This window comes from Mytilus edulis, chromosome 4 (assembly GCF_963676685.1).
Source record: "Mytilus edulis chromosome 4, xbMytEdul2.2, whole genome shotgun sequence".
Classification (NCBI taxonomy): domain Eukaryota; kingdom Metazoa; phylum Mollusca; class Bivalvia; order Mytilida; family Mytilidae; genus Mytilus; species Mytilus edulis.
In genome coordinates this window covers 32,765,847-32,778,649 of record NC_092347.1, presented here as the reverse complement: position 1 = coordinate 32,778,649, position 12,803 = coordinate 32,765,847, and the positions used below count along the sequence as shown (strand labels likewise).

At 32.7% G+C, this 12,803-nt stretch overlaps 1 protein-coding gene across 2 annotated transcripts in view; it reads left to right on the top strand.

Moving 5' to 3' along the window:
• Positions 1-12,803, top strand: part of LOC139519495 (biotin--protein ligase-like) — a 55,295-nt gene that overhangs the window by 14,083 nt on the left and 28,409 nt on the right. For both annotated transcript variants that reach the window (XM_071311607.1, XM_071311606.1), the window contains 3 exons: positions 2,118-2,377; positions 9,635-9,702; positions 11,048-11,208. In XM_071311607.1, coding sequence (XP_071167708.1) covers positions 2,118-2,377; positions 9,635-9,702; positions 11,048-11,208 — 489 coding nt within the window. The remainder of the gene's footprint in view (positions 1-2,117; positions 2,378-9,634; positions 9,703-11,047; positions 11,209-12,803) is intronic.

Here is a 12,803-nt window from a genome sequence, read left to right as displayed (position 1 = left end):
CCTACCCCCTAGCTAAAATAAGGTACATCAAATATCTGCCTACCTCCTAGCTTAACCAAAGTTAAATCTTTCAACACTCTACCTCTCAGTTAAAAAGCAAAAACGATGGCAGATCTCATAGTGGCCTACTTCTGTTACAAAAATATGGTAAATCTCATACCATCTTCCCTTCAAACTAATTTAGAACTATACAATCCTAACAACTAGCTGTCCTTTCGTAAAGTCACTAATCATACTATCTTCTAGCTAGAACTGATTAAAGTACTACAGTGTAAACTGCCTAATCTGACACCTGAGTATTCCAACACCCTGCTTTAACCGATACATTTTATGGTCCCAAAATATACCTATCCTTTCAGAAAAACCTGATTATTCTGACGCCCTGCTTAATCCGACATTCTTTTCTGGACCCCAGTGTGTTGGATTAGACAGGTTACAGTGTATGTTTTTGCTTTGATTAAGGTTAACCTCACACCATCATACCTGATCAATAAGAACCAAAATTTAAATCTTACTGCCTTTTGGTTAAAACTAATAAAGAGAAATCATATACCAGCATACTTAATCACTATAGTTAATGTATATTCTCACCAGCCAAAAATCTTTCATCAATCTACCTCTGATAGCCTCATTTGTATCTCATAATACAACGTAGAATACATTATCACCTGCCGATACTGTACCATCTAGCTAAATTATAATAAAATGCTAGCATACTTTCTGACTAGAAATATTGTTAATCTTTGCCTACCTTCTACCTTCTTTCTAAAACTGAAGTTACTCTCACATTAGCCTACATCCTGCAAAATATAAGGCACACCTCACACTAGGCTATACTAATCCTAGATAAATCCCTCAGCAACCTGCCTCTCGGCCTAAAATCCCTATAAGTTTTATACCATCTTATTTCCTTGATAATATTTAAATTAAAGTCATCTTTTCTATTTCTTGCTAACACTGAAACAAACCCTTTACCAGCTTTATTCTTAGGTACAACCAAAGTAAACCTCACAAAAGCATATACCAAACCTACATCTATTGAAAAACATTATTCAACAAATATTTTCTAGTTAACTTTGCGTTATAACACATGCCAGCCTACCTTTTAGTTTAAACAAATGTAATACTACCCAGTTTTTACAGCAAAATGACTTGAGATCTAGCGTGTAGGTAAAGGTTATATTTTTGGCTAGCTTGTTTGCTATCTGAACTGTGAAATCATTATTACATTTAAGCAAACTACCGTCCTTTCGGAGTTCTTTAGTCCTACACACAGAAAGATTGGTTATCTGTCCAATTAGTCTACTCTTAAATGAGGGTAGTATACCTAACCTAATGATGATTTCATGTGTCAGCTAGCAAGCAAGCTCACTAAAGCTTTAACCTTTATCTACACACTCAAGTCATTTGGCTGTAATAAAATTAATTGGTCGATCAGACATCACCAGCCTTCAAACTAGTCAAAACTGAAGAGATCTCATACCATCATCCCTTAAACATTATGTAGCTTTCACTATGAACTAAGATTTTGAAAAAAAAAAGAATACCTGGTAATCTCAAACACCTAATATTAAGATTAAGATTGACAACACTCATATCAGTCGTGGTTAAATGGAAGTAAATCAGATTGTGTCTGAGAGTGTCATCTTGGTATTTGATTCTTTTTTAATTCCAGCTTTTAAATTGATAAAGTTACCTGTTTCCTTATAGCTTCACCCCTTATGATGTGAACTTATACTCATTATGATCTTCCGATGTTTTTATTTACTCCATACACTAAATGTATTTGATATTTTGTTTAATTTTCATCTTTATTTATTTTTCTATTCTTTCTTTAAAATTTGTTAAATTTTCATTCATATCTTTTCATTGAAATATACTCAATCTCATATCAATCTATCTTGAAGCTGAAAATACATGAAGTGCAAATTTATAAACTAGAATGCTTCATAATAAGAAATAGCAATATTCATACCTCCTTAATGAGAACAAATACCAAAGAACCTAATAGAATAGCCAAAAACTAGTATGACATTTGTAAATTCATCTACGACTAAAGCTTGGAAAATGAAAAATAAGTTTGGAAAATAAAGAAAAAATCTCTTCCCTTTCTGTAGGATCTTAAGTCTTCCATCATGTCAAGTATTGAGAAGCGTCTGACTGAAGGAAAACTTAAATCTACAAGTTTGACCTTGAAATTCATCTCACCAGGAGAGGTTGTTATGGCAACAAAGGATTTACTTCCTGTTGTTTCCAGTGACTCAGGGAAAATTCCATTCAACGAGGCTTTGTACTGGAAGAATTTGTCAACAAAAAGATTGGGAAACACTGTGTTTTATACAGATGTTATACATTCTACAATTCCTGTTTTAGAAAGGTATCTTTTTTCTTTAATAGATTTTTGTGTTTTTTGCAAGCTGTGTGGTGCATAGATGTTAATTGCTATTAAGGCATTACTGTTATCACTATAGGTTGCATTTCTGTAAATATAGACAATGCAATTTTCCATGGGAACTCCCTTTAGACTAAAACTGCCACTTTACCATGAAGTTTCATAAAAGAATTATATCCTAGAATGGAAAGTTGATATAAAATACTATCTAATTCAAAGGTCAAAATATAGGGCTGTTCGGCATGGTTTCAACATTCATATTTCCTGAAGTAGTAAGAGTTTAAACATGTACTCAAATTCTGTACTACCCCTACCTTCACTTTGTGGTTACTTCAGAAGTCAATTTCACTGCAACAATATGTTTTTATACTGGTTACATTCCCAAGTTATGTCTCTATGAGATGAAATTTAGACTTCCCTAGGATCTGATATCACCATGGGATTTAATATAAATGTTTTGCTATAATTTTAGGGAACAGTTTTCCTTTTAATACTATGGTTCTTTTTTTAAATACTGTAAAGAGTAATGTTTTTCCATCTTTAAATTTGTTACATATTTTAATAAGAACTTTAATAAAAGAACTTTAATATTTTCAGATCCAAGGGATAGTCACTTCCTGTTTAAAGATACTTTGAATTTTTATTATCCATCAGAACATTGAAAGTAAAATTTAGAAGCCCACAAATTACTGATAACTTCAGCTTTTTATACGACCGCAAAAATTTTAATTTTTTGGTCGTATATTGCTATCACGTTGGCGTCGTCGTCTGCCTCGTCCTCGTTGTCGTCGTCGTCGTCCGAATACTTTTAGTTTTCGCACTCTAACTTTAGTAAAAGTGAATAGAAATCAATGAAATTTTAACACAAGGTTTATGACCACAAAAGGAAGGTTGGGATTGATTTTGGGAGTTTTGGTCCCAACATTTTTGGAATTAGGGGCCAAAAAGGGCCCAAATAAGCATTTTCTTGGTTTTCGCACTATAACTTTAGTTTAAGTGAATAGAAATCTATGAAATTTTGACACAAGGTTTATGACCACAAAAGGAAGGTTGGGATTGATTTTGGGAGTTTTGGTTCCAACAGTTTAGGAAATAAGGGCCAAAAAAGGGCCCAAATAAGCATTATTCTTGGTTTTCGCACAATAACTTTAGAATAAGTAAATAGAAATCAATGAAATTTTAACACAAGGTTTATGTTCACAAAAGGAAGGTTGGGATTGATTTTTGGAGTTGAGGTCACAACAGTTTATGAATTAGGGGCCAAAAAGGGGCCCAAATAAGCATTATTTTTGGTTTTCGCACAATAACTTTAGTATAAGTAAATAGAAATCTATGAAATTTAAACACAAGGTTTATGACCATAAAAGGAAGGTTGGGTTTGATTTTGGGAGTTTTGGTCCTAACAGTTTAGGAATAAGGGGCCCAAAGGGTCCAAAATTGAACTTTGTGTGATTTCATCAAAAATTGAATAATTGGGGTTCTTTGATATGCCGAATCTAACTATGTATGTAGATTCTTAATTTTTGGTCCCGTTTTCAAATTGGTCTACATTAAGGTCCAAAGGGTCCAAAATTAAACTTAGTTTGATTTTAACAAAAATTGAATCCTTGGGGTTCTTTGATATGCTGAATTTAAAAATGTACTTAGATTTTTAATTATTGGTCTAGTTTTCAAGTTGGTCCAAATGGGGGTCCAAAATTAAACTTTGTTTGATTTCATCAAAAATTGAATAAATGGGTTCTTTGATATGCCAAATCTAACTGTGTATGTAGATTCTTAATTTTTGGTCCAGTTTTCAAATTGGTCTACATTAAGGTCCAAAGGGTCCAAAATTAAACTAAGTTTGATTTTAACAAAAATTAAATTCTTGGGCTTATTTGATATGCTTTATCTAAATATGTACTTTGATTTTTGATTATGGGACCAGTTTTCAAGTTGGTCCAAATCAGGATTTGTGCAATAGCAAGAAATTTTCAATTGCACAGTATTGCACAATAGCAAGAAATATCTAATTGCACAATATTGTGCAATAGCAATTAATTTTCAATTGGAGTTATCTTTCTTTGTATAGAATAGTAGTTGATAATATATGTTGGAAATTTGCCAGACATGACTATGATGTCATTTTCTATTTTTATTTGCCAATAACTTTATGTAAATAACTTCATTGGAAATTTGCCAATATAAAATGTTGCTGATGAAGCTTTTTTTCCTTATCTTATCTAAAATGTTTTTAGATAATGTATGTTGGACATTTGCCAGACATGACTATGATGTCATTTTCTATTTTTATTTGCCAATAACTTTATGTAAATAACTTCATTGGAAATTTGCCAATATAAAATGTTGTTGATGAAGTTTTTTTTATTGTTTTATACAATAAACAATGTATATTCACTTTTACTACCAACCAATCTTTACCATTCAGTGATAACAAGCACTTTATTTTACATTTTAATATTTTATGATATGTATTTAAAAGAGTAGTTATTGTTGCAAACTCCATTAGAAATTTGAATTGATATCAGTTTTGGAAAAAGGGAAACGGGGATGTGAAAAAAAGGGGTGGGTTAAATTTTTCTCATTTCAGATTTCATAAATAAAAAGAAAATTTCTTCAAACATTTTTTTGAGAGGATTAATATTCAACAGCATAGTGAATTGCTCAAAGGCAAAAAAAACCTTTTAAGTTCATTAGACCACATTCGTTCTGTGTCAGAAACCTATGCTGTGTCATGATCAACTATTTAATTTTAGATTTAAAAAGTTTGAAGAAGAAATCTTTAATTGATTTGTAAAATCTTGACATTTGTTTTGTATAAAAAAAAACCATGTAATGTCAAAAATTTGATCACAATCCAAATTCAGAGCTGTATCACGCTTGAATGTTTTGTCCATACTTGCCCCAACTGTTCAGGGTTCGACCTCTGCGGTCGTATAAAGCTGTGCCCTGCGGAGCACCTGGTTAAAAATAGTACTGCAACTGACATCGAAAAAGACGCTTAGTTAACGAGTTTAATGGTCCGGAATAACACACGGCTGCAAATTGTTTTAAATGATAGAATAATATCTATATTTTAATTTCCGTCGGGTCGTAAAAAGTTTCTATGGTCACATTTTTGTATTTTATCCCTTTAATGGGGGTACCCCTCAATTTACGGTTTTGAGTAGTTACCTTAAAATCCAAAAATATATTTTTTGGTTAAATTTCCCGCTATTTTCGTAAATATTTTCTATGCACATATCATCAAGGATCATCGGAATGATGAAGACATAAACATAATACCATCTCCAAGTAAAACTTTCAAACTTAAAGTTGGCTGTTTTTTTAGATAGACATTTAACGCGTTTTTCTTTGAAAACGAGAAAACATATGATTCAAAAATAGTATTTGACATTTAAGAGGACAAAACATATTACAAAAATGTATTTCGATACTGCATGCAAATTTTGTTGGGCAAATTTCAAACAATTTTGTCAAAAACTCAAAAATAAAAACATCATTTGTACCTTTTTTAATTACGGAAATTTCCTATCCGTCATTCAGCTCCACCATTTATTTTTTCCTTCACCATCAATTTGATAGTTTCGATGTGATTATGTAGATTTTGTAGGAGAAGTTAGTTTATTTTTGAGTGATTTGAATATATATAGTAGTTCTTTTGTGTATTTTCTGTAAATAAGTTATATTTTTGTTAATAAAATTTTGACTTTATATAAAAGTTAACCAAATCCTTCGGATAAGAGGTTTTCCGGATAATGACTATAGAAAATACATTGTATGTCAATGTTCAACCTCAGAGCAATTAATATGCATGCAAGTGGTCGGGGGAAAAGTACTATTGAAGATTCGCAGAGATTTGGTGTGTGACAAGGTGATGCTAAAACCAACTTCTCTTAATATTCTGCTTTCAGTGGGTGAATCATCAGTGATGTTATGAGACTTGCACCAGAAGGCAAAATTGGTGCGTCTTTAAATTAGATTGATTGATTGATTGTTGGTTGCTTAAGGTCCAGTGACAAATATTTCATGCATGTTCAGGACGAGAACAAGTTAACAATAAAAACAATAGGTAGGTTTTGTCATAATAGAGGCCATTCGGGATGATGATCGGGAAAATTTAGACTGCCACTGGAAAATGATGGTATATTGGATTGGGACAGAAATTTTCCATTCCAACATGCCACCTACGGACTCCTCAAAGAGTTGATGCAAGGGTTTTTAACGTGCAAAGAATGTGACACTCCCTTTACACGAAGCATCGGACTTAACGTCCCCATTCTGACCGGACGTGACTGCGAACTTGATACATCCCGCACAGCCAAACGGACGCCCCTCTTCGTTTTACTGCCGGTCGGGAGAAGACCAAGTGATCATGTTTCGTTTCCCCAGTCACCCTTGGGGAACTTTAAATTAGAAACAACAGAAATCCATATATGTGATAAAACTGATCGACATGTATCCTCACAACCTGACACTTTTATACGATCTCGCGCTCAGTTTCTTCCTTGTAGTTTGGATATGAAAACAGTGTTTTTGTGTAAAAGACAAACCTTTAAAAAAAAACCCAGAAAACTACGCAATTCAGACACAGTGGGGCTAAGGGATATGAAATATAGAGTTTAGCTCTGAACTCAATTTAGGGGATGCCATATCTGCTGCAGGAAAATTGAAGTCTATGTTAAGACTTTCAGTATTACATAAGGTGTGTCTGGAAATATCAAGGATACATCAGTAAAAGAAGAAGAATTACTTCACCCTGCCACCAGTGCTCTTATGAGCTATGTCCTCGTTTTGATATTTCTATGGAAATGATGCCCGCATAGCTTGTTAATAGATATAGGAAGATGTGGTAAGAGTGCCAATGATACAACACACCATCCAAGTCATAATTTATAAAAGTAAACCATTATAGGTCACGGTCCGGTCTTCAACACGGAGATTAGGCTCAAAAGTTCATTTGTTAGTTAATTGATGAAAAATAACACAAAGGCGCTTCTGAACCGTATATTGTCCTTAAAGATAACAAAAATTCGTAAATGTATGGCTATTACAAAATCAATCGTTTCTGTAGCAACATTCGTCCCATTACATTTGGGATTGGCAGTGCAGATTCATCATGCATATGCATATGGGAATATGGGTCACGAACATTGATCGAAACTTTGTACTCACATTTATTTTGTGTTTCCTATGCAAAGGTAGGACTATATCTGACGAGTTTGACCGAATCATGACGGTATTTACGCTCCAGATAGCATTTGTACTCAAAAACTGTGTTTGCTTTGAACAAACTCTGTCCTGTGCCGAACTTGTTCTTATAAAAAAGGGAAGTGTCTTGTAATGCTAATACGCGTACTGAATCCGCATATGATGACTTTGATTCATGTCCCTATTTTATGATTTCTTGAGCTATTGTGTGTCGCTTTTAAAAGTTAAATAAGGATCATGACTGATTTTGAATTACAACATTAGAAAATTGGCATTGCATTGTATAATTTTTCATTCTTCCCTTAAAAAATTAATGAGTTAACTTTTTTACCAGAATTATCCCACTAAAAAAATGATCATGCACCAAACTGACTTTGTTTTACACTCAATTTTTTTTTAAACCTCGCATTCGCCTCGGGTGACTATAGTATATTTTGTGTTATAACTGCTCTGTCCAGACTTTGCAAATACACAATATGTATTTATCTATAACTAGATACTATTTTTCACAAAATACACAACCTTTAAGATGCAAAAGTAAAAACACTGTTTCAGCGCTTGAATTTTTTTTTTTTCAAAAATAGAAAAAATATTGAAATAATTTGATAAACTGGTGTTTTATACTTTAGAAAATAATTCTGTGATATACTTTATTGAAATACTATATATACACAATATGAAAGTTTATGGATGTGAAAAGGTCAAGGCCACTTCTTCTTTTGCTATGTCTTAAATGGAAAAAAATCAGAAGGTTCCAAATCAACGCCATTTTGTAATGGCAGCTTTTCATATAAGTAGTTAAATTTGTCGTTTTAACGTCGTATATAGCATATGCTTATAATTGAATCGTTTTTGTAACATTCTATTGAATAAATAACAGAATATTTCTCCTTTTTGTCCTTGTGGTTGAAATGTTGATAATTTTAGGTCTGACCTTTGACCTCAATTTCACAAAATTGTGACCACTCTTGATTTTTACGACCCAAATTTTCTTATTGTACACGTTTTCCTCTTTCCAGCGATATATAATTTAGGTGTGTGTTCTTCCGGACCATTAAAGTTTTAAAAAATGAACTCTGGTTGCAGTACTAAAAGTGCCATTCATTAAAAAAAATGTGTGGCCATAGTTTTTTTTTGGTTATTCAATGTTCATTTATTAAACTACTAATACTGATAAGTTTCTTTCAAATAGGAGTACCTGTGAAATTCTATGGACATTTGTGTATGTCTTTTCATTTCTACTAATGCTTTTCAAGCAATCTTGTGGATAACTACCTCATTGCCTTGGCAATCATTCAACATCACCTTATTTATATAGATATATGTCTTTTATATTGTACATTCTTTGCACCAGGTGATCACTATTTTGAATATACTTGCTTGAATGTCTTATTACATGTGTTTTCAAGGGCTATTTCTCAAGTTGTTTCTATAAAGTCTTTATATCTTTTTTCACAGTACAACAATATTATTTTATTCACATAGTGGAGTTATTTAGTTAAATGGCAACAGTTATCTTTCTTTGGATAGGATTGCAATTGTGTATGCATCAGTTAAATCATGAAAATAGGGGAATGGAACGGTAGTTTATAAATTTCAGCAAATGAACTTTGAATGAGCTTTCATACTAAATTTTCTTCGAAATACATCTAAAAGATTAAAATATTAATCATCATGCATATATCCTGACACTGAGGTAATTACAAAAAAAATTGCATGTTTATATTGCGTAAATTAAAATAGTAATAGAACATTGGGTAGAATTGCTGTGATGTTGCAATGAATGAAAGGTGTTAGGTAAACTTGAATAGGACAGCAACCAAACAATTTAGAATAGACAACTGCAACGGTAAACAGATACATTTATTCCTGTTAATTGTAACTGATTTATTTTTTATGATATAAATATATCTCCCTTCATCAAATCAAACCGAAAAGTTAAAAGCAAGTGGGTCCAGGAATATTTGCAATAAAATATAAATGGCATTTATTGAGAATAAGTATTTAATGATTATGTATGGTTGTTTACAGCTTACAGTTTTCCTGTCCTGACAACAACGGTCTGATAACCATTTCAACTGTCCAGACAAATGGCAAAGGTAATAAAGGTTTTCTTTTTAGTCGATCTTTTGAGAACAACAACATTAAAAATTTCTAAAGGTCATTTACATGTATGAGACAACAAACTGCACACATTTTTAAATAATATTTTCTGATGTATGAACTTTGATTAAAACATTGATTAGAAAAAAATTAGCAAGGGTATTAAAACTAAAGTAGGGCCAATCAAGATGAAATTCTAGTTGATTTTATGCCATAAAAGTCTGTCTGTCTGTCTGTCCATCCGTCTGTCCAACCGTCAGTCCAGCAAACGTTTTTTTCTTCATGCTTGAAGATATTGAGTTGATATTTGGTATATTGTTTTATTGTATGACCGCAAAATTTTTTTGAGTTCGTATAAGGCTATGATGTCAGCTTTGTCGTCTTCTGTGTTGTTATCCGAAGACACATTTGGTTTCCAGACAATGACTTTAGTTAAAGTGTATGGATCTCTACGAAATTTTACAAGAAGGTTCAAAACAACAAAAAAGGTTGGGATTGATTTTGGGGGTTATGGTACAAACATTTTAGGAATTAAACAAGTATTGTTCTAGTTTTCAGTCAATAACTTGTGTTTAAGTGAACAGAGTTCTCTAAACTTAAACTACAAGATCATATCTTCAAATTTCTGAAATTTCAAATTTTTTGAAAAGTTTCAAGAAGAAATATTCAGTTGCACAGTTTTGCGCTATATTTACGATTTTCCCTTATCCTCCAAAATAAGCGAAAGTAAACCCCCCCCCTTGAAAAAACCCCGCTGAACAGTATATTATGTCAAAATTTTGATGACAATCCAAATTAAGCTTGAATATTATGTCTGAACTTGCCCTAGCTATTCAGGGTTTGACCTCTGCCGTCATATCAGGCTGAGCTCAGGAAAGCATTTTATTATGACAAGCTACAGATATAGATCAAATTTTCTTCCAGTCAGATGATGTTGAGCAGAGTTATGGTCCTTGGACTTAAAAAAAATCACTCAAATAATCAGTTTTCTGCACTTTTTCTCTCCAATCTTGAAGATATTTATTTCATAATTGGTATATAGTTTAATCATGACAAGTTACAGACCAAGTATGAATTTTGTTTTTGTCTGATACTTTTGTGCAGAGTTATGGTTCTTGAAAAATTCACTTGCATATTCAGTTGTCCACACTTTTCTTCATCATGCTTTAAGATATAAATCTGATATTTGTTATATAGTTTACACTATGACAAGTGATAGAACAAGTTAGCATTTTCTTTCAGTACGATGCAATTTTAACAGGTAGAAGACTATGTTTTGCCATGCAATACTCTCAGAATGCTTGTTATCTTTAGGTCAATTGATATCTTTTTTATTTTTAGGTAGGGGAGATAATTTTTGGTTGAGTCCTGCTGGTTGTGCTATGTTTACCATACATGTGTGCCTTCCATTAAGCAGCCATTTAGGAAAGGCAGCATCCTTCTTGCAGCATCTAACATCCCTAGCTGTGGTGGAGGGAATCAGGACTCTACCAGGCTATCAGGTAAGAAAGACAGAATTTTTCCTTTTATCATTACATTTATGTCCTGTGGTAGGGAACCAGTTCACTGCCAGGCTATCAGGTAAGAAAGACAGAATCTTTCCTTTTATCATTACATTTATGTCCTGTGGTAGGGAACCAGTTCACTGCCAGGCTATCAGGTAAGAAAGACAGAATCTTTCCTTTTATCATTACATTTATGTCCTGTGGTAGGGAACCAGTTCACTGCCAGGCTATCAGGTAAGAAAGACAGAATCTTTCCTTTTATCATTACATTTATGTCCTGTGGGAGGGAACCTTAAATGTAAAATTGTACCATTGCTCTACAAAGATCTTGATATCCCATAGTAATACTGTTATGTAGTTTGTTGCAAGAATTGTACCATAAGATTAAGATATATATTACATAGCAACACTGTGATCTATGTCATTACACATAAATGTATGGTCCAGTGTTAAAGGTTAAGATATCTCATAGCAATATTGATATCGTACTCATGTCCCATAATTGTATTTTATGGTACAACTAGGTTAGGATATACCATAGCAATGAATTGATTTTATAGAAAGTACAGTGTACCGTTGTGTAAGTAGTGTATTCTGCATATAAAATTCTATAAAAGAAGTAAAGGGTATACTTGGATCACATTGTCAATCTAACTGATTATCTGCTGTTGAATTTTCATGTATTTTTGATATTTTTTGTGTGAAAGAATTGAAGGTTACTTTCAAGTTTGAGTTTATGGTGTATCAAAATAGTCACCTAATGCAAAATAGTTCAAGATAATATATGGAGGTGTCAAGACATATTTCTTATGCCCCACCTAGGATAGTAGAGGGGCATTATGTTTCTGGTCTGTGCATCCCCTTGTCCATTCATCCGTCCTTTCAGTCATCCATTTGTTCCTCTGTTAGTTCGTCTGTCCGTCCGGCTTTAGGTTAAATTTTTTGGTCAAGGTAGTTTATGATGAAGTTGAAGTCCAATCAACTTGAAACTTAGTATACATGTTCCTTATGATATGATCTTTCAAATTTTAATGCCAAATTAGAGGTTTTTATCCCAATTTAATGGTCCATTGAACATAAAAAAAAATGATAATGCGAGTGGGGCATCCGTCTACTATGGGCACATTCTTGTGGGATCTTTATAGTGGTTCTTTACACTTTAAGTAAAATCATATCTTAAGTATTAAAATCACATCCAGTACTGTAAATGTATAAACTGTCTTGGAGATATCCTTGTTACAACCTTTTAGGTCAAAGAAAGCCTTCTAAAATGATTTTAAATTTCAAAAACCAAAAGGTTTGTTATGACCTTGACGTTAATTCAAATGTATATTTTGTGTGTAGTGTCCATTCTGCTCAAACTTGTATACATCAATGTTTACGGGTCAGCTCTGGAAATGGGATTTTCTCACTTTGATGAAGACCCTTTGGTGTCCTTGGGCTGTTTTCTGCTTTTTGGTTGAGTTGTTGACTCTTTGACACACCCCTTTTCCATTCTCAGTTTTATTATAATTGAAAATATGTTAAAAGCATGTCAAGAGTTCTATCATATATTTCGACTAGTCCTATAGTATAAGACTTCGTAGGTTCAT